At 41.3% G+C, this 23,080-nt stretch overlaps 1 protein-coding gene across 4 annotated transcripts in view; it reads left to right on the top strand.

Moving 5' to 3' along the window:
* The window catches only part of lrrk1 (leucine-rich repeat kinase 1), a 97,891-nt gene that overhangs the window by 27,031 nt on the left and 47,780 nt on the right, over positions 1-23,080 (top strand). For 2 of the 4 annotated variants that reach the window (XM_076090909.1, XM_076090907.1), the window contains exons 6-16: positions 1,791-1,927; positions 6,715-6,941; positions 10,406-10,533; positions 12,164-12,327; positions 13,230-13,367; positions 15,821-15,933; positions 16,506-16,582; positions 17,139-17,268; positions 18,850-18,962; positions 19,443-19,657; positions 21,000-21,164. In XM_076090909.1, coding sequence (XP_075947024.1) covers positions 1,791-1,927; positions 6,715-6,941; positions 10,406-10,533; positions 12,164-12,327; positions 13,230-13,367; positions 15,821-15,933; positions 16,506-16,582; positions 17,139-17,268; positions 18,850-18,962; positions 19,443-19,657; positions 21,000-21,164 — 1,607 coding nt within the window. Of the gene's footprint in view, positions 1-1,790; positions 1,928-6,714; positions 6,942-6,964; positions 7,440-10,405; positions 10,534-12,163; positions 12,328-13,229; positions 13,368-15,820; positions 15,934-16,505; positions 16,583-17,138; positions 17,269-18,849; positions 18,963-19,442; positions 19,658-20,999; positions 21,165-23,080 lie in introns of those variants that run through there. The other 2 variants (XM_076090908.1, XM_076090910.1) reach the window with 2 other exon arrangements.

Here is a 23,080-nt window from a genome sequence, read left to right as displayed (position 1 = left end):
AAAATAGCAGACGTTTTGTCGTTACTTCCAAAATAAAAGGTCTTAATGAACATCTGGCACACAGCAGCTCCAGACTGATGCTGGGTAGACGTTGTGCAGATTGAGTTCTGCCAGATCGGTTGTCTTGATATTTAAGGGGGACTCAGGCAAAATTGAAACAACTGCACATTGATAGTGACAGTGCAACGTGAAAAAGAAAACCTGAATGTTAATGGATTTTTAAGATCATTTGTTTTATTTGACAGCGTGGAGGCAGAAACTTGAAATGGGGACGTGGTAGAGTCATGTAAGCTCCCTAACCCGGGACGTTGCAGTATTGTGGCACATGCTGTAACCCCTCGGCTACTAGGCGAGATAATGCTGCTATACGTTTTAGAACTATGGTTTCCATGATTTGGTTGCTTTGGGAAATGTAAACAGTAAGTATGATGTTGCCAGGAAGTTAGCTGTGGGCTACAACTAGAGCTTGTTTTAAGCTTATATCAGTTTACATTTTGTCCCACTGTTTCTATTAAAAGTCTACTGAATGATCTCTGTTCAGCTCCTGTCTGCAATAAATGGTAAATGGACATGGCGGACACAGTAGCAGTGGGAAACGCAATGGAGAGACAGGAGCACTGCCATGGTCTCACACCTCCGGCCTGAACCATCAACAATCTGGCTGTTGGACAGTTGGTTTGATTTCTAGCCGTCTGTAGTTTGCACAGTTCTACAGTCCCATTTACCTTCTGGCTGCTATCAAAAGATGTGTTAGTTAGTTGGAGTCACATTTTACATGTTGAGGCTGTACAGACTGCTTTTTATGTCTCACTTTCCCTTCATAGTAGAATTGACAAAGTGATGCTGCCTTTCTGTCTTTTGGGGGTTGAGTGGAGGTGAAGAACGAGACGGGTATGAACTTAAATCTTGCTTGAATAAACTTTATTTAAATGGTCACAGGACAAACAGACTGAGGGTTCCATGAGTGTTAAAGGCACGATGAGTAGGACTTTCCTATAAAACGATGTATAGACTGATGGAAAAATAATCCCTATCCATTATCATTTCTGACTCACCGGAAGTGTGTGGTGTGTCTATCTACAGAGACCCTGCCCTCTGCCTTTTCTTATTTTACTGTGTTCAGGGTGTTTCTGGATGTCAACCTTAATAAAAACATAGCAACCATGTGTCAGATCGTAAGCACACATTCAAGAGGAAGCTACCAAAATAGAGGACACGGCCCCGAAAAAACACTAATATAGCAAAACGCCACGTAGACAAAGGTCTTTCCACCTGCTGAGGAGGAGGGACCAACTTTGAATATTGTGTTGACAAACCCAAGTCAATGTGCCTTTAACAAAACATACCAGATGAATAAAAATGTAGTGTCCAACCAGCTTGAGATGAGACATCACTTTGATGGACAAACTAATCAGAAAGCCTCAGAACGCCTTAAAAGGTCTTTTTAACATTTATAACATTTATTTATATTTATGCATGTTATGTTTCTTCATGATTTTGGACTTTTTATGAACGTGCCGGAGATACCTATGATTTGTGTTTGACACAGACGCAGTAAGCTGCCACACAGCCTACAGTGGCCATGTGCACACGGTCCTCTTAATGCACACATTGGGACAATGAGATCTTCAAATGCTGAACAACTGCAAGACAAAAGCACGCGTTGGAAACATGTCAATGTATTTGTAGAAGTGCTGCAGCAGTACTGGGGACAGACACTGAGTGAAAACTGTCCACCTCTGTTGCTGTGAACACATGAAGTGTGTGTGAACATGTGTGTTGTGTTGCAGGTAATGAGGAGATAGCTCGCTTCCTGCTGAAGAACGGAGCAGGATTCTCCTCATACACCCTGATGGACCATCCGGCCTTCAGCAAACACCTCCTCAGACTCAAACTACAGGAAACCTCCAACGCAGAAGGAGAGGAGGTCTGTGGTCTGGAAACAAAGGGGTTACTGAAAATGTGTTTCTGAACCTATCAGAGCAGAGCACCATCGTTAATCAGGATTCATAGTTAACAATAGATCTCTTAGATCTGTTGTGCCATTAGCTTTCAAACATCACAGAAGTTTAAATTTGAATTGTGTTTAGAGCATACAACATATATAGGAAGTGATGTCACCCAATGTCAGTGGTGTATAAAGTACCCAAAAGCCATATTTATAAAAGTAAAGATACCTTACTGGAAAACTACTCCAGTAAAAGTCACCTATTAGAATACTACTTGAGTAAAATGCAACAATGTTCAACATAATATATTGTACATAAGTATACTTTTGCATCTACTATGAACTTATCATCATAATTCTCCGAAAAGCAATATGACACTATGAAGGAGTTGTAACAGTGTGTTTATAAGTATGCTCATTCCGACTAGAGGATGTAGAGGGCAAATGCATAATATTGTGTTCAGCAAAAAATATCCACTTGATGCATCAGGTCAGTGTTGTGAGAAAGGACACCTGACTTGTAAACTCCTATGGGCCTGATTTGAACACAAAGGTTTTGCTCAAGCTGAATCTGCAATTGGGCGACTGCTACCATCATAACTCCATCTGATCATCCACAAAATGACTCAAATATCAAAACATGATCAATACTAAAGCAGCACCGAAAGTAACAACCCAGTCATTACTTGAACCTGAAAAACGTCCTGTTCATCTTCAAAAGAAGTTGGTTTTCAAAATTGCGAGAATTCCGTCTCGCTCTTCTTGGGCTGAAGACTAGTCCTGCGATGCTAAACAGCCTTTCACAGGCCGCTGAGGCAGGTAGAGGTGTGTTCAGCTTCACAGACAGCTTGCGCACAGCTGGGAAGGATTTCAGCAAGTTCATGTGATCTAAGCATAACAACTTTAGCTAGCCCCACCTGCTACACACACTTGCATGCATCTCCAACTCCGACGCGGTTCAAATCGTAATGCTGCGCTCTCGCGGCTCCTGTCAATCCTATGGTGTGGTGGCTAGCTAACGTTAAGTTAGCTAACGTTAGCCAACTAGTGCTGCAATGATTATAGCTAAGATGACTCAAATCAACAAAATCTCACAACTGTCAACACTTCCTCAGCTCACTAACTCGCTAGCGATCCCCAGGTGTTGGTCTTCGTCACCACCGTAGTTTGTTTCGGGAGTAGCAGGTGCTTCCATTTCTGCTTCCATCATGAAATCAGTCATCGTAGAGTGGAATTCTGCTCATGTAGTCTCGCTAGCTATAGCATATAGCATCCTGGGCATCACTGGGAATCAAAACACCGCGGCTTTGAGAGCACTTGTTTTGCGCATTAACGTGATTAACCAACGATTTAACTTGCAAGCTAGGACCACTGATTCACCAAACCTGCTTGTTGCAGTCTCTGTTCCACCACAGTCCCTGACGTTGGTCTCATGATTCATTTTGTTTCTAAAGATAGATTTGATTTTGTAGCGAGTAACGAAGGTTTCAGGGGAAATGTATCGGAATAAAAGTATCAGTTTTCTTTGCAAAATGTAGTGAAGTAAAAGTAAAAGTAAACAGAAATATAAATAGTAAAGTACAGATATCCAAAAAAACGACTTAAGTACAGTACCGAAGTATTTCTACTTCGTTACTATAGACCACTGCCCAATGGTTTGTGGACTGACTTCTGAAACCTTGAGTTCGGCATTTTGGCCGTCACGTCTTGTTTTTATACAACCAGACGTTAGATGAGAGAGTGCAGGCGAACGCTGATTAAGACTCATTTGAGCAATTTTTAAGCTACCAAAATGTTACAATTAACTTTCCTGAAGTGTAAACACTCAGTGAAACGGTTAAAGTTGTAAGACGAAAACACAGACAACTCCAACGCCGTAGAGACCTGTCAATCACTGTGTAGCCCCGCCCTAAGGCATCCCCTGCGTTATGGTCTGTTTGACTCTAAATGGACCATAATGTACTAAATGAACATCATGCTGTATTGAAGAAGACTTGAAACTAGAGATTGAGACCATAAACTCATGTTTACAATGTTTACTGAGGTAATAAATCAAGAGAGAAGTAGTCATTTTCTCATAGACTTCTATACAACCAGAGGAGTCGCCCCCTGGTGGACACTAGAGAGAATGTAGCTTTAATAATAATAACAATAATACATTTTATTTGGATAGCGCTTTAAAGGTACTCAAAGGCACTTTACATGGGAAAAACATTTAAGACACTTCAGCATGGCTTCGCTTTTCAGACCCGGAGGTTGCTGCCTGGGTTTAGCAGCTTTGTCACTTCTTATCTGTAACCTGTCCCGCATTGTAGAAGTGAGCTCCCAGTGATCCTGTCACTAAGCTAACATGACAACGCCTTAGTCCAGCAATGCTTTTTCTTCGACGCAGAGTGCTGGTGAGAATATTATGTCACGGCTATGAACCAATCAGATTAAAGTATTTGTTTAATAACTAACAACAGATGATCTCTCAGAGAGCTCTGCAGGATTGTGTCCTCAGGGAGCCGGATGTGTGTTTTACTGCTAATCATAAATGCAAACAATACAACTCTTCAGTCAATATAGAACACAATACACCAAGAGTCTTTGTGACATGTGTGCCCATGTGCCGAGTAGAAAACAATGCAGAATGAAAGACGGCTCATGAGGGGTTATTTTGGTGGCATTAACTTGCATGCATGACAAAAGTGTGAGTACAGAATGATGCAATTCTGGGTTTAATGGCAAACGTTCATGCATTCACTTAAATTTAGCATCACAATGTATTCTAGTTAAGTTGATAAGATATTCAATCAAAGGGCTAGACCAGGGGTCGGCAACCTTTACTATCCAAAGAGCCATTTTGCCCTATTTTCCACCAAATAAAATTTGTCTGGAGCCGCAAAAGCTATTTGATATCACAGCTTATAAAGTTTTATATATAGTTATATTATATATACAAAAACTATAGTTTGTTGTATTTATGAAATTGTACAACAAGAATAAAGACAATTCTTGACATTGTATTGCTATTTTACCTGTTAGAACAATATCAAACTCTTATGAAGAGGAGAGCTTGCTGCAGCAGTTGAGAAATCATCTCCAGTGTGATACTTTTCATGAAATGCTGTGTGTTTGTTCTGGAAGTGTCTTTCAACATTATATTGTTTGCACATATCAAACATACAGGTAAACCAGCATCGTTGGCAGTGAAAGCAAATGAAGATGTCCACGCAGAATTAAACTCTATTTTCCTCCGTGACTTTTCTTTTTTTGGATTTATCCGTTGGTAGTTTACTGAGGGCGGTGGTCTGCAAATCATGATTAGCCACCTGCAGGTAAAGGCTCTTGACAGGTGTAATAGGATGTGACGCACATTTTAGTTGACAAAATATTAAAACATTTTTATTTAAAGTCAGGTATTACTGACCTTGTTGTCTTTACTAGCAGCTGTTGTCCAGTTAAAGTCTGCATTATTACGGAGGAAGCAGCTGTAATTGGAGCGATTAGTGAGCAGCGTGTCCAGCGGCATTATCAGACCTACGGAGCGGACGTCTGAAGTCACGTTAGCGGCTTTGAGCAACCAATCCACTTCCTGTTTACACCGGCACCCACCCGCATGTCCAGTGTATGTGAATAGTCACGTGATATTCGATTTTAGGCGTTTGAGTCTGGACGGAGATCATTTAATCTAGAGGTCCACAACCTTTTTTGCACCACGGACCGGTTTCATGTAAGACAATATTTTCACGGACCGGCCTTCAAGGTGTGGCGGAAAAACATGACGAAATAAAATGATACGATCGGCATGAACACAAATATAAAATGCATAAATAAATACAACTCACAAAAAGGCTGAATCAGTGGAGCCCTGAGCTTGTTTCTCTGCAACGAGACGGTCCCATCTGGGGGTAACGGGAGACAATGACACCCGCAGTGTGTTCCTTATGTCCAGTCTACTCCGTGATTTTGTTTTGATTGCTGTCAATGCAGAATATCCCGCTTCACAAAGAGGATGTGTGAAATGGAAGCAGGGTTTTCAGTGCTTTAGTGGCGATCTCAGGATATTCAGCCTTGATTTTAATCCTAAACACCAGCAGAGTTGTTGTCTCAAACGTACTTTTAAGGCCACCGTCATTTACAATCTCCAGCAGCTGATCTTCCTCTGTCGACACATTCTGCAGAGCGGGTTTAGCGCGTCAGAATTACTCCTGATATTTAATCAGACTCTTGATATTGTCTGATAAATGAAGCTTTCTTTTTCTTGGAAGTTGTAGCTCTTCTTCTGTCTCCTTAGTGGCCTTTTCTCTTTGCAAAGAAGCTCTCCAAAAGTTATTTACTTATTTTCGCTAGTTTGCTGGCTTCATTTTTGAGGTAACGTATGTGTGACCGAGACGAGCGTCTTGACATGTGTCAAGGGGCACAGGCGGATGAAATTGCGAGACAATCCGGTCATTTTTCAAAATAAAACTTCTTTCAGACTCTGAAAATCAATAAAACGGAAATAATATAGTATTTATTCTTTCTGTGCGGCCCGGTACCAAATAATCCACGGCCCGGTTGGGGACCACTTATTTAGAAAACGATGCTGAAACGCCGTGTGGACGGAGATCGTTTAAAACAAAAACGTATTAGTTTGGATGTAGACTCAGGGAGCCGCAACAGAGGGGCTGAAGAGCCGCATGCGGCTCATGAGCTGCAGCTTGCCGACCCCTGGGTTAGAGGTAGTCTTAAATCTGTGGTTCTCAGCCCTCCTCATGCTACCATGTCGTCTGTGTGTCCAGGCTGTCGCTGTGTGCTGGAGAGGTCTGCAACTGCCCTGGTTGGAGCTGGACTGGTTCATGGATGTCTCCTCCCGGATCACCCACCTGGATCTGTCATCCAACAGCCTGGCTGCCCTGCCCTCCGTGGTGCCCTGGGGTCTCATCCACCTGCAGACTCTCGATCTTTCCAACAATCTGCTGATTGAGCTTCCAGCTGCTCAAAACTCCCAGGAGGTCATCTGCTCAAGGTACATATGGCACAAGGTTGTCTGGCCGAGATGCAGCTGTGACAAATATATTTTCACACAACATCAGGGCAGCAGCTGGTCAGTGTACTTCATCTCCAATATGATGGATGTAGTTTTCTGTCTAAATAGCCGTGATATATAACCACACACCTCGGCTATGACGTCTAATTCCTCTTCTTCAGTATCACTCGGCATCTAAGAATCTTTTTTAGAGCAATGTGTTATCATGGTTGCTTAGCAACAAGTTCACGAGGGGAACAGTGAGCAAAGCTGCTAAAACTAGCTACAAAATGGAAACATTTAAGGTTAACTTCTCTGGATGATATGCAAGCTAGCAGGACCGCAGCAGAAATAGACTAATCACCGCCTCCAGCACCAGACTCAGAAACTATCTGATGGTCTTCACACCAGAAGTGTGAAACCTTCTCCAGAGCGATCGGCAGCTGAAACTCAGTGACCGGACAATGTGGACTCGATCACCTCCACCTAACAAACAAGGTAAGCCTAGTGCACGCAGTCATCAACGTCATCCTACTGATGCTGGACAGCTTCTCTGTGGTGGCACAATTAATGGCAAAACACAAATAATGTAGATAAAGAGACAAATAATGAAATCAATAAAATGCAGCCTGTGAAGAAAAACAATTCTGGCTGCTAGTGTACGTTCCATAGAAACCGCCAGTCCATAGCAACCGCCTCCGTTATGTGCAGGCAGCCAGCCCAGGAGGGCCTGTTCCATGTAGAACAGGACGGAGCAGGTGGAATGTGTTTATGACTTATGTGTTTATGACATATTATTTTATGAAAGCAGTAGCTGACTCTAGGCTGTGATGTGTTGTGATTATATCACAGCTGAGAGGCTAAGAGGTTCGGCCCGACACAAAGGCACATCAATACCTCATTGGTTGCCTATTCGAAGCTGTTAGTCTGAATTGATTCCAGTCCAACATGGTGATCTGATTCCACACACGTCTGCATGGTTCTTTTATCATTGCTTTCATCGGTCTTAACCACAGACTGATGTGTCAATCAAGTCAATCATTTGACTGCGTAGTAGTCCGGGCGAGCAGTAGAGAGGATGGAGAAACTGACTGGCAGCTTCCATCCAAAATAACAGAGGTGAACAATAACTATGTACATTTACTAACCTGTATTTACCGATATAATCACAGCTTACGCTGTTTATTCAATATGAGTGTAACTAGCACACAGTATATAGCGTAGTTCAGATGAGCTCCATCTAAAGCAGCATGATATTCTACTGCATGTTGATGGATCGGTGATACTAATCAATCAATATGGTGACAGGGTACATGGAGATGCAGCGGCCAGGAGCTCCCAACCTCACTACATCTTCATGTTCATCTGTTATCCTTCATTAGTGACACACATATGGCCTGTGAAAGAAAAACTCCAGGCATGTTAACTTGTCACTTTTTAGCGAAATTTGCCATTTTGGATCCAAAATTGGTCACCTGGGTTTTTGAAATTAGGAGGGAGGTGGTGTCTTTTTTTTTTTTTTTGTCTAGTTTATAGGGACTACAACTTGCTAAGTTAATTCATCTTCATTATACAACACATGGTTATACAGTGTAATGCAAGTTGTAGTCCCTTTATGCTCGACAAGAAAAACGAAATGAAAGCTATTCACATGGAGTGCAGTGTGGATGGTCCGGATGAATTCAGGAGTCTGACCGCCTGAAGAAAGAAGCTTCTCCATAGCCTGGAGGTCCAGCAGCTGATACTTCTGTACCTCCTGTCAGACGGCAGCAGGGTGAACAGACTGTTGCTGGGTGGTTTTGGCTTCAATATCCTTTGAGCTCTTTGCAGGCTCCTCTTCTCGCCAATATCACTGATGCTCAGTAGATGGTACCAATGCTGTTCTGCTGTTAATCCCCCGCTGTGGAGCCTCCTGTCCTGAGCCGTGCACATCATGTCAGTTTGTAATGATTCCAGTCAGGATGCTTTCTATTGCTCTGCTGTAAAAGTTGACAGGAACTTTGAATTGGGAATTTTGCCTTCTTAAAGTCCCAGTGAAACGGAAGTTAGTGTCTTTACCGTCTGTACTATGACGTATTTCACAGAGAAATGGAATAGTGTTGAGTTACAAGAGGGATTTAAATCAAATCCTTTGCATTTAGTTCGACTGCTGAAAAGTGGGTGGGTTTAGAGTTTAGGCTGATATGAAGCTACAGAGGACTGTTGAGTCACACACACACACACACACACACACACACACACACACACACACACCTCCCTGACCTGTTGTTAGATCAGGAGGAGGAGGACGAGGGAGAGATGAAAGGGAAACCGGCTGTGTGTCACTGCAGTGGGGACACACATCCCTTCCTATCCCTCTCCACTTTGCTCTGTTAGCTCTTTTGTAGGTTTTATATGACCAGTGTGGCTAACCAGAGTCTCATTTGATTGGATGGTTTTTTTGTAAACGCCCCCAATTGCAGGATGAGTCATCAAATATTTGAAACACTTTTACAGAAGACCAAGGACAAGACTACTGATACAGATTTTTTTTATATATATATATATATTTATTTATATGATATATTTATTACTATGATATATTTATTTATATGATATTTATATGATATATATATTTATATATTATATAGATAATTGGCACATAACAAGAGCAATTAACAACTTACACAGGATTAAAACTGGAAAATGTACTTTTACTTTCACTGGGTCTTTAAGTGTCCTTAGAATCGACGGCTGTTTCTGAGCTCTGTTCGCCAGGATGGAGATGTGTGATGACCATGTCAGGTTCTCTGTGATGCTGAGTCCCAGGAACCTAAAACTGTTCGTTCCACCTCAGCGCCATTGATTACTGCTCATTTAACTTTTCAAGTATTAAAAAGTAACTAATATTCTTAAGGTTCATGTTTTGAATGCAGGACTTTTACTTGTATTGTTTTATTGGTGCTTTAAACCTGAGTAAAGGATCTGAATATTTACATCCTGTCTGTTAGTGTGTCTTGTTAGCCAGCAAGTGATTTACCAATCCATCTTCAAAGAGGACAGCACTTGAGAGATGCTGAACCCAGTTGGTATTGGTCAATGAATGACTCCAATGCATCTGCTAAGTTCTCCTGAAACCACAATGTCTCATTGTCTGTTTCTACATGTGTTAAATACAGATGCAGTAATATATTGTATCCCCCTGCTTCCAGTCTTTGAGCTAATCTAGGCTGAACAAGTTCATTCTGTTACTGGACACACAGATATTAAACTAGTATTGATCTCCTCTCACTTTGGCTAAAAGTGCAAACAAGCTTATTTCTCATAATGTCAGTGTTTAAGTATTCCCTCACCGAAGCTTTTACTGAGTGAAGGGCAAAGGCTGATTAAACGACTGTCCTGAATGGAGCTGCTTGTGTCATGCTGAGGAAACTGTCGGCTGTCTCCCTCTCAGCCTGTCTCTCTCTCTCTCTCCTCTGCTTCAGTTTACAGCAGATAAATCTCTCCCAGAACCAGCTCACCAGTTTGCCACCCGGACTACTCCATCTGACCAACATCCAGAGACTTTCTGCTGCCAAGAACCAGCTCACAGTCCTGTTTGACATCCCATCAAGTATGTTCCTACGCAACTCATATCTATCTGTTGTTTGTATGTAGGAAGAACATTTTCATTTAGATTTAAGAATATATTGTATTAACTTAATTGTTGTCAACTGCATGTCAAGGTTATTTAGAAAGAGTTGGCTCTAGAGCTGTTCAACGTGTTTCCATTTGATTGTTGAGAGAAGCAAACTTTTGAAATGTTGCAAAAAATAAATTAGAATTGACCGCGTTTCCATCGACTGGTTTTGAGCGAATAAACTCAGCTACAGTGCAGTTTGGTCCAAAGTTGGCCCCGTAGGCTATGTATGACTGTTATCTGCCAGTAGGTGATCAGTAAAGGTGTTTCCCTATCTCAGCACATCACCTCTTCTTCTACAAGTGCAAAAAACACCTCAAACAAGCGTAACCACTTTTCTGTTCCTCAAGAAGTTTGTTGCCATTTCAATACAGCTTTTCTAAAGCGATACTTTAAAATATGCAGACAAATACGTGAATGAAAACAGCTAATGAGTATAGCAACCGCAAGACTTTAGCATCAGAGCTGTTTCAGATGTGATGCTCTGGTGCACTTGACTTAAACTGGTCCTGAAACCCAACTGGAAGGAGGTTTTAATTTAGCCTGTTAGTCACTTAAACCTGCAGGTCTGAAGCTGTAGTTCAGCCTGACTCAATATTCATTTGTTTTTTAAACAAGTGTTTACCAATAAAGATACCCTGTGTCCAAACACATGTTATGTCCCCACACTTCTGTGTGCTGCTGTTAGAGAGCAGTGATTAGCTTATTAAAGACAAACCACACAGTGAAATTACAGTGTTTTGAGCTGTGTAATATTTTTTGAACCAGTTCTTTTGCCTCCCCGCAAGAGACGGCCGTGGTCGAAGGCATCATGTTTTCGGGTTGTCCGTCCGTCCGTCTGTCCGTCTAGGCTGTTCTTGTGAACGCATTGTCTCAGGAACGTCTTGAGGCACGTCCTTTAAAGACCTTCACACCTGGACTCAAGGAATAGCTGATTAGAATTTGTGGTCAAAGGTCACTGTGACCTCACAAATTATGTTTAGCCATAACTCAATAAGTCATATGTTAATTATGACAATTTCACACAAATGTCTTTAGAATAAAATGATGAGGTGATGACATTTTGGACAGACATGGATGTAAACTGCAACATGACTGAGGCGGTAATAATGATGATGGTCACATGTAAGTTATTAGATAAATGGACTAATAATAACATGACTTTAAATAACAGAGGTCAGACAACCAAAGATTATCTTTTACCATCAGTTGTCTGAAATGTCAGAATATAATGAAACACGTTTGTCTGTTTCCTATGATGTCCTCAAATGTTTTGTCCAAGCAACAGTCCATAACGTTAGGATATTTAGTTTACAATCACATTAGAGAGAGAAGAGCTGAACACCCTCCCATTGGAGAGGAGGGGCAGAGATACTCAATACTCATCTATTAACAGTGTGGATATATTGTGAATGAATTCATGTGGTTATTACAGCCATTTATACAATTATTGTCAGATAAATAGAGGTTGCCATATATTAACCATTCTATTGTAGTTGTTGATTTGTCATTCGTGCCGGTCTGATTTAGACTTTGACTGTGTTCTTTATTTCCATTCTGTCAGCTACTAACTGGATCGGTCTGCGTAAGCTGGAGGAGCTGGATGTGTCTGATAACTGTCTGACCGGTCTGCCCACGGCAGTCATGCACTGTTTGAAATCCCTGAGCTTCCTCAACGTGTGCAGGAACTCACTGAGCAGCTTCCCTGACCCCTGGGCGTGTCCACTGGTAAGAAACGACACTGCTAGTGATCCACTTCCTGTTTGATATATCTGCTGATATTTGAGTTTTCTTTTCATCAAAATAGAATTTTCCAGTCGCTGATGTTCTGTGTATTACTGTATTGAGCTCATTTAATGAAATATTTCAATATAATTGTTTGATAGTTAATCGCGTTTGCCATCCATAGAGGGCTCATTACTGCATTTGGTTTGTTATGGATCTTTTGATGGTTACACTCACTCATCAGTGTCACTTCTTGGTATAAAAGCGGTTTGAGAGGCTCAGCTGCCACATCAAACATACAGATGCAGCCATCTAGAATTTCCACCTGGTCCGTGACGGGGACAGGCGGATCCTGGCCGTCCTGGGCTGAAATGAGACCCCTCCTTGATAACGTAGTGAACAATGTCGTGACCCTTAAAAGAAACAAAAAAAAAACGACAACCTTTATCTGTGTTCCCTGGACCAGACACGAAGGGGCTGTAAGGCGTTGTAAAAGGCACTTCATTCAAACTCATAAACAAGTGGCGATGAATACAGTGTGCAAGATTAGCTTTGGACAGACACAGAGGTGCGCAATTACTGACGCACTCACACATGCGACCAATCACATGATCCTCCTGGTGGAGGTAATAACAACAGACAGAGTACTTTAAAGTTGGGGCAGAATTTTAGCAAGAGAATAGACAGAACATCGCACTGCATTATCTTTTTATTGACATTTATAAAGATATTAACTGAAATATTTAAAACCACACGGTAACGCCTTCATCACATTGACGATTGTTTTTTAGGGGGGGGTTACTAGAAGAACATTTGTAATACAAATACAAATCCGTCAGTGAACTGAAATGATGTTATGTATCGACATAATAACACACATGGATATTCTTCTTTCTCCTCTACAGAAGCAATGCAAAGCTTCCTCCAATGTGATCGAGAGACTTCCAAACACCATCTCCATCTTCTGGAGGACTCACCTGCAGGAGGTGGACTTCTCTGACAACAGCCTGAAGGAGCTGCCTTCTTATATCTTTGAACTGGAGGTAGGAACTACCATCTGGATCTGTTACTGTGCACAGCTGGAGAGTTAACAGAGACAATTCTATGAATTAAATACATCAAACATCAATGCATGAATATAAAAATAACAGTAGTCCGACTTCTGTGTGTGGTCAGTTGAGCAGCCTCCAGATGGCACTGCTGCTGTGTGGTTGACTTCATGTTTGAGTCATTGACTTACATTCTTGTTCTGCAGCTTAGAAGCACCAGGGTAGTAATATAGTGAGAATGATCATCAACATAATAATAATAATTATGTTTATTTATATAGCACTTTTCAAAAACAGAGACACCAAACCAACATGAATAGTACAACGATGGGCCTCATACAGAAAACAGAACTAGCACATACCAATGATTTCAACATTTTGTCCTGTATGGGAATGAAGTGAGTGGTTCAGATCAGTACATGAGTGTTCGTACAGACGCTCTGACTTTCTTCACTGCAGAAAAACAGTAGTTTGGTTAAATAAGTATACTGCTTTAATCTAAATGAATTGGAGTTTAAATATGTTATTAACAGCAAATGATAACATCAATAAAAGCAAACCTAACAAAAATGTAAATTCTGTTCAGTGAGTTAGTATGATGTACATCATGGCTGCCAGTTTACTGACAGCTTTTTTGTGGGTTTTTTTAGTTGCAGTTAAATAGTTTTAAGTTCTGACTTTATGAAAGTCGATGTCGGGAAAAATATTGTCATCGCAAAAGCTGTGATACAGTTTATTCTGTCATCCACCTCCATGACTGCCACATCTCCTCGACTGCCTCCCATGTCAGTCATGGATGTCTTTCCCCTAACACCACCACAGACAATGATTCATCTGCTGATCTCCAACAGACTTAGTCTCTGTGGCGTGAGGTTCCAGCCTGTCTCCTACAACATGACGTTCCCATACAACCTAACTGCATTCTCAATTATGTTTCATGGGAAACTTGTTTTCCTTTTGAGTCACATAGACTATATTACAAGTGGACGTTGTTTTTGGCTGTTGTTTTTTTTTGAAAGTTAATATCTGTTAAAAAAAACACATTGTGAAAAAGGTTAAAGTTATTAGACCGACAGACAATGTCGTGGCAGAGACCTGTCAATCACTGTGTAGCCCCGCCCTAAAGCATCCCCTGCTTTATGGTCTGTTTGACTCTAAATGGACCATAATGTACTAAATGAACATCATGCTGTATTGAAGAAGACTTGAAACTAGAGATTGAGACCATAAACTCATGTTTACAATGTTTACTGAGGTAATAAATCAAGAGAGAAGTAGAGTCATTTTCTCATAGAGAGAAACAAATTGAAACAAAACAAAAATGCAACAAAACCACTTGGTTATGTTTACGCAACAAAACCACTTGCTTTGGTCTCGTAAAACAACATGTGTTATTTGTTACTGAAGTTACAAATGTAAATTAAAATCGTTTTTTCAGGTTCCACACAGGACATGAACAGTGGTCTCCTGGGTGAAGGCCTTTTCTTTAGTCTGACTCATCTATCACCCCATCCTCCCCTCCATGACAACTTACATATTTGTGATTCGTCAAAAATATAGGTAATATAGGAGGAAATATGTTTTCGCTCGAATATTTATTGAGTGAAGTTTTGTTGTATGGGAAAGTAAATTTAATAAACCAGGCTGGAGATTCTTTCTTTTACTGTCTGAAACTTGCCCATAAATGGAGGCGAGCAGGAAGCCATGTATGACAAGCTGAGGAGAGTTCGCTGAATAAGCCTGGGAACACTGGTACTATGAAATGTCCAAACAGATTTAAGATTTCCAGATACAAAAATGTTGTTTCATTCAACCCAATGGAGGATTGGACAACCAAGTCATTCATTAATGCGAGAAAAGACAGTAAGCCGTCCTTGTGCCCTCAGTGGTTGGCTTTAGTGGCCCACGCTTCTAGTCCAGTATGAACTATATTAAGTTATAATATGTTGATGCATTTTATTTGAGTCATCAATCAGAGGTATTCTGAAAACCAAAGCATTTCATTCTTGGGAATCTGTTCTGCAACCCAATGTGAAACAGATCTTTTGGTACAAGAGTATGTTTTGTGTACCTCCATTTGAAATGAATTGTATTTGTTTTTTAAATATGTGATGTAACAAGATATCTGTTTTTGAGAAAGGAGCTGCTGCTTCAAAACACTAGAACAACCTCTCCGTCATAATGTCAATGGTTTTTCTGACAGACTTGGCTGCTCTTTATTTCAGATCTCTATTTAGCTTCAGACAAGGCCTGAGTGAATGAATGATGAGAGTGTGAATGATTTGAAGCAGCTAACTACAGTGAGAACGTTGGAGCTTGTGTTCTCATCACTGTACAGGAGAGCTGGCCAGTGATCCAGTCAGCCAGCTGTCTGTGTATTTCTAGAAGGAAAATGTGAATGTGTGGTTTACAATATCTCACCCTCCTCCCACTCATCCTCCCATCAGGCTCTGGTCTTGTTGAGATTGTGTGGGAATCACATCGTGACACTCCCAGCCTCCAGTAAGTGGAAGTGCTCTCAGCTCAGGACCCTCGATCTGTCCAGGAATCAGCTGGGCAAGTAGGTCCACACTGAAGACACATACTGCCAGCTGTTACTGAACAACCCGGCCTTTCTCCAGAGTTTACTACATGTCATGTGTGAAAACACATTCTGCAGTTCCAATGCATGTCTATCATTCAGCCAGCTTTCAAGAGAGTTTGTGATGTTTAACGATAAAACCAGGGTTGGGCTTTGATAACATTCGATCAAATCTGAGTTTGCTATAAAACCCTCTTATTTTCAATGACTTATCAAAGCTAAGTAGGTTAAGCTTTGGACCTTTGTTGGTAACTCAAGGTAGCCTCAGCTAACACTCAAAGATTAATGTTCGATCTGTTGTGCATGCAGACTAGATAGATCTGATGCAGCTTGTTTGGTTCCAGCCTTTACACGTTTGTACTGAATATTATTTACTGTATCATGCTGGGCTTAAAGTAGAGTTCTTGTCGCTCTTGATTACTACTTTTGTTCTTTTTTGTCAGGACAATTTTCATATTTATAGATATTTGTGTGTCTGTGCAGTAAAGGCTACTGTTTGTAGATGGGGAGTGTTCCATTTATTGTTACTGTATTACAAATTGTGTCTTAAGAACAGAGGAAGGGCCTAAATCCAGGAGGCTGGCCTTCTTGACTACATGGAGCAGGAGGGACCCGGACCCAGACCCAGGTGGATCTGCTTTACACACATGGAAATAATTCAGTTGAATAATGTGAACCTACTCATAATGTGGACTAGATGGTGTCGGGACTGTAAGGTCAGACTTACACATGCTTTCTGCCATTATTCAGTCCCTCCATTAAATGACCAACAAAGAAATAATCCCCCCCCCTTACTTCAGGGCAACACAAGTCCCTTACATTGCTTAAAAGAACATTTTATTCACATGATTATTGCAGAGGTCACTAAACAAACCTGGTCTCCCCCCCGACTCATGACTTTAGAGTGAGAACGAGATCCTGATTAATGTCCTGTAATCCTCTGATGACACGATGTAGTTTGATTAGATACCTCATTATTGTGTAACTGTATCTTGTTTGTATTAGTGTTGCATAATGTTTTACATGCTGTTTCAGAGGAACTGCATCATGCCAAGAATGCACTTCTGTGGAACTGTCTGCTTACTTTTTAAATTTCTCTGGAAATGTTTGGCCTGAGTCAGTAACTCGGTTCATTCTAATAACTGTATCTAGCCGTGACCCTCTGCATGGCTCTGTCTTGGCAGTGTGTCCCATAGAGTTTCCCATGATTCTGCGGGATTCACTGGAAGTGCTTTCCTTGAATGACAACCAGCTAGAGTGTGTTCCCCAATCAGTGTGTGGTCTGCACAGCCTCACTGAGCTCTACCTCTCCAAGTGAGTCCCTTTGTCTGTCCACCAACACTCACCTGCACCCTGCCCCTCCCTATTGGTGTCAACTTCTATTCTCCAGATCTGTGTGTTGGTCAACTCTCTCATTGACAGCTGATGTCTGAGAGGTGCCGTGCTGATACACTGCTGTTATAGAGTCAGACTTTTCTGTAGTCTCGTGTCTCTTTCAGTGATCAAGATTTTAAAAAAGTAAAACACAACAGTTTCTGGCTACTAGATAATGCCTCCATGCACTTACCATGGTTCCTTTTAGCACACAGCGGGGGCCATGTTCACCAACATTCTACTGAATACACAGAGCTCAGGTAGCCTAATGCTGTGATCACACCAAGCACAAAGCTTTGTGAAAAAATCTAAGTTCATGTTTGATCAGGTCTATCTGCAAGACGACAAGCAATCAACTCTTAAAAGGCTTGTTTTCTCATTTGAGTTTAAATCGATCAGTGCTGGGCTATGCTAACATTGTATCTGTTCCATCAACACTCAAATAACCTCATCTAGGGACAAATATGGCAGCGACGTTATTGCTTATACCATAGACAACCTATGCTTTAATAACATACATATTATCATAGAGCTCTGGGTGACCGCAGATAGCTAGTTTAATTTTTTCCTCCTTATCTGATTCAACAATGTTTAGAAGCTTGTGACGACAGGAGAAAAATCTCACAGCTGCTTTTGCAACACAGCGGCACACTAAAATCTAGCTTGACTTGAAATATTTCAACCTGCACGAATACGCAAATGTCGCGAATTCCACAAATTAGCTTCGTTCATGTCTTTGTGTTGACTAATTGCACCGAACACAAAATGAGCTTTGCGCTCGGTGTGAACACACCGTTACACATTACCCCTTATTACATCTTATCATCTCTTATCATCTCACTAAGCTTGCAACACCACCTCTTTTGTGAGGACCTGAGATTTAATTTGATCTTTTTTAATCTTAATGAAATCTTGAATGTATCAATGTGCTGCTTAATTTTCAGCACTTTTGCACTGTTTATAGGTCAAACACAATCATCTGTACTGCCACATACAGTATTGAAATGGATGGATACAGCTGAAATCGAACTCAATTTAAAACAGTAATCATTTCATCAGTTTTCAGTACAATTAGTTGTGAGCCTCAGACGTTGGTTGTTTTTTACACTGAAGAACATTTTCTTCTAATATGTCGCCAAAAGTCAAATAGTTTTGGCTTCGGTCCCTGGGAACCACGGCTTTGTGTGAGGTCAGTCCTCCTGCTACAGCTGTTTGCAGCTGTTTAATACAAGCAGCAAACTGCTCTGCTCTCACGCACCCAGTGATTGAATTGTTTAGGAAGTTGTGGATCCACAGCATCCTGTGGCTGCCAAAAACCACTTTGCATTTCCATCTGTTTTTGAAAACCCTTGTGAGCTCAGTGAAGGTTCACGAGATCTAAAAAGTTCCTTTTAATAAAATTGGGAATAATAAAACGTGTTCATTTATTAAAAATGGACAATGTCATTTGGATGGTATGTTTAAGCGTCCTGTCTTTCATATGACTCGCTGACCACGTTGTCTCACCTGCTCTGGGAACAGTAATCCTGGAATCCGGGAGCTTCCAGCGGAGCTCAGTCAACTCTCCAACCTATGGCAGCTGGACATTGAAGACCTCAACATTACTAATGTCCCCCAGGAAGTAAGAAAAGAAGGTACTGTCTAACTGTCTTTAAACACACCCTCAAATGACTTTTCAAAAGGAAACATTAGGCAGGGGCCTCTTGGCCAGTATGAACAGGAGGAATGAATACAACAATCAAATCCTGTTGTTCTTCATGTGGGCACCTGACTATTGTTTTCAGTTACACTTGTAAAACTGTCCTTTCCTTTAATCAAAATCTACAGTTTGCAGTCTACAACGTCTTAACGCTAAGAGTAACCAGCGTTACAAAGTTAACAAGTAATTACAGCAGTCAGATTAATGTAAGGGAGTGAAAAAGAAACGTATAGAAGTATAGAATGGACCATTTCAAGTGGCGTACAAGTATGTCAAAATGACACTTATGTACATTAGTTGAATAAATGGCCAATGGCACTATGTTTTCGATGTGTTGCAGCACCTGTCTATAGTTTTATGGTAACGGGTCATTCCCAACACCACAAAACCCGAATGTTGACCTCTGGTTTTTCAGGTCCTGCGTCTGTCCTGGCTTTCCTCCGGGCCCACCTTCGAAAGGCAGAGCCTTTTAAGCTGCTGAAGATGCTTGTGGTTGGTCCACCGAGACAGGGGAAGTCGGCCCTTCTGGAGGCTCTACAGACCGGCAGGGCGGCCCCCTTCACCCCAGCAGAATGCAGCATCTCCACCTCCACCTGGGAGCTGGACAAACCCAACGGAGGCAGAAACAGCGTGAGGAAAACACAGACAGTATTGTGTACATTCAATACACACACAGTGCATGACCAAACCGGGTTTACCAACTAGATGAAAAATAGATGGTCCACTGTGGGGACCCCTAACGACAACAGCCACAAGTGAAGAAGTGAAATATCTGTCAATATCTGTCAAGCAATTCGACATTCAAATCCATACAGTTAATGTATCCAAAACCTATGATCAGATACCTGCAGAACTAATGGCATACCCATCAGACACAGCTAGTCTCTGTTTAAGTGTTAGCAATTAGCATATGTTTAGCTCACATTATCAGACCCCAGTGCTCCCAACAGGGAGGAGGGAGAGCCAGGAAGAGAACCTGCTGTGAAGGGAGTTGTGTTGGAAGTCACATGTGGAGATGTCCGGCTCTTTGGAGGCCTCACCTGGGGCTGGGAGGCGGGGTTAAAGGAAACGCTGGTGCGCTTGCTCTCTGGGCCCCATGGATTATTTTTGTACTCTGTAATTTTATATGCGGAAGTGTTTCTTTTGCTTCATGCACCACTGAGCAACATCTCACGCAGTATCCAGTTCTCTTTATACATCATGGGGCCCGTGCAGAGCAGGAGGGTGCTATAAGGGCAGCTCTTAGAGAGTGAAGCCTTTAGGATACGGCTCTCTTCCTGCTGACATCTGTCCTAACTTCAAGTCCAGCCATGTTCCGACTGTTACATTCACTCATGCAGCTGCAACTTTTATGTTTCAGTATAAAATATGTTTCCTTTAGGATACAGAACAGACTCTGTGGTCATTTTTCAACAGTCTGGTTGCCTATCTGCCGTGTATGACTGTGATGTTTGACAGTTGGAGAGTGCAGGTGGAACAGATACCTGCCGCCTTCACGTGGCTGTAAAGAAAGTCCACTAAGTGTCATGTAAGAATTACGTCTCGGTGGCGTAAACACCATATCATATTAAAACCTCATCTTTTGTGTGTTTTCACATGACACCTGGTTGAAAAGGTTGAATGAAAGAATATGATAATGGGGTGGTCTGATTTTAGAGAGATTAATGTACAGTATGTGCCTTCACCAAATATAGTGACAACAGTGCCGGTTGCCAACTATTTATGCTCCACACCACACAACCCCAAAGATTCACATTTACGAATCCGACAGCAGCACCTTCAGAAACAGAGTCCCTGTTTCTCTGGAGAATCCACAAAACACTTTGGGAATAGTTTTTCGTCAGAGTAGTTTCAGTAAAAACTGTGGAAATGTTCTATAAAATAAGACTGTTTCTTTATTCTTTACTCGTGATCTGTTCACTTTCCAGACCCTTGTTTAGAGTTGACTTAGCGCTGGTCTTGTTCCACACAGAAGGACTCGGTGGCGTTCAACGTGTGGGACATCGGTGGTCAAGCGAGCATGTCCACGGTGAACCAGTGTTTCTTCACTGACAAAGCCCTGTACGTGGTGATCTGGAACCTGGCTCTGGGAGAGGAGGCTGTGGCCAACCTACAGACATGGCTGCTTAACATAGAGGTGAAATCTCTCTCTCTCTCACACTCACTCACTCACACTCACTCAGAACCTGGTTCCAGCTGTACTTAAGTGCGAGTGGGTCAGAAAGTGAAGGGCGAGACTGTGGTGGTATTTGTGTTTCCAGTGGGAGGGAGGACGGATCTAAATTCAAAGAAAATCATTTGGTTGCCAGACCACTTCAACCAAACCCAGGCCAATAGATGTCCTTTAATGGAAGCATGATGACGTGGAAGATGTTGAAACTGCTTGCATCATTTCACTTAAGTGGTTGATTGAAGCCTAATAACTTACTCTTGACATTTACTAATGCCTCCCTTTGCTTCCTACTGATTTGTTGGCTAGTTTACATTATTAATAGCTCCTTTTATTGTATAGGTTGGAGAGGAATTTCCCTCTATTGCAACTTTGTCCTATGAGTTTTGTCTCATTCGGTCTTCATCCTGCCAAAAAAATATTAACAATGAAAATGATAGCGTGCATCAATTTACAAGTATAGATAAGATACTTTTATTATTGAAAAATCTATACATGTTTTCAGTAATGTTATTCTGAAGAATCCTCTCTCTTTGTTCTTGAAAATCAGTAAATGAAAATCTAAAAAATAAACTGCTGCTGGTAGAAAAAAGGTCCTAAAGATTAGTACCACATTAAGTGCAGACACATTGATAAGATGCATGGAAAGAGATTGTAAACAAAGTAAAAGGAATATGCAAGAAACGCGTAATGTCTTACTGAACACAGCAGGTTTCAACAGAAGTAACACTGAGGTCGTAGTCAGACAATAGGCTATCAAACCAGGAGGATCTCATATCCGTCCCTCCTCCGCCTCTACCTCCTTCTTTTCTCTACACAGTCTTCCCAGAATCTAATAAACAGTAACACACACTTTCATTACACTAATTAAAAGCTGCAGTAAATGGAAGAGAGCCATGAAAATATATATTTACAGCGGGTAAAATAAGTATTGAACACGTCACCATTGTTCTCAGTAAATGTATTTCTAAAGGTGCTATTGACGTGAAATTTTCACCAGATGTCGGTAACAACCCAAGTAATCCATATATATACAAAGAAAACCAAACAAATAATTTCAGAAATTATGTTGTGTGTAATAAAATGGAATGGCACATTGAACACGCTTACTGAAATATATTTAATACTTTGTACAAAAGCCTTTGTTGGTAATGACAGCTTCAAGACGCCTCCTGTTTGGAGAAACTAGGCGCATGCGTTGCTCAGGTGTGGTTTTGGTCCATTCTTCCACACAAACAGTCTTCAAATCTTGAAGGTTCCGTGGGCCTCTTCTATGAACTCTGATCTTTAGTTCTTTCATAGATTTTCTATTGGATTCAAGTCAGCTGAATTCCTTGGCTGTGTGTTTGGGATCAATGTTGTGCTGAAATGTCCACCCTCGTTTCATCTTCATCATCCTGGTAGATGGCAGCAGATTTTTATCAAGAATGTCTCGGTACATTTTTCCAGTGCTGTATGCTGAGAAACAGCCCCACACCATGATGCTCCCACCTCCAAACCTCACTGTTGGTATGGTGTTGTTGGGGTGATGTGCAGTGCCATTTGACCTCCAAACATGGTGTGTATTATGGCATCCAAAGAGTTCAAGTTTGGTCTCGTCTGACCAGACTCTATTCTCCCAGTACTTCAGGCTTTTTTTTTTTTTGGAATATTTTATTTTTCCAAGTATTTTAACAATGCAAGAGAGCATACAGAACACAGTAGATTAAACATTACAAAAAAGTACATAACAAGTTAAGAAAGAAAAAAACACAAATAGATGAAATAAAATTTAGCAAATAAATAATTCCCCCCACCCAAATAAAAAAATTAAGTTGGTGCATAAAGTGACACAGCACAAAGAGACTGCAATGACAGTGTATATTGTAAATCAGAGCTCTAAA

This window comes from Anarhichas minor, unplaced genomic scaffold, assembly GCF_050575085.1.
Source record: "Anarhichas minor isolate MPS153535 unplaced genomic scaffold, ASM5057508v1 ptg000013l, whole genome shotgun sequence".
In the NCBI taxonomy this organism is placed as follows: domain Eukaryota; kingdom Metazoa; phylum Chordata; class Actinopteri; order Perciformes; family Anarhichadidae; genus Anarhichas; species Anarhichas minor.
The sequence above is the reverse complement of the archived record's forward strand: the minus strand, read 5'-3'. Positions and strand labels throughout refer to the sequence as shown.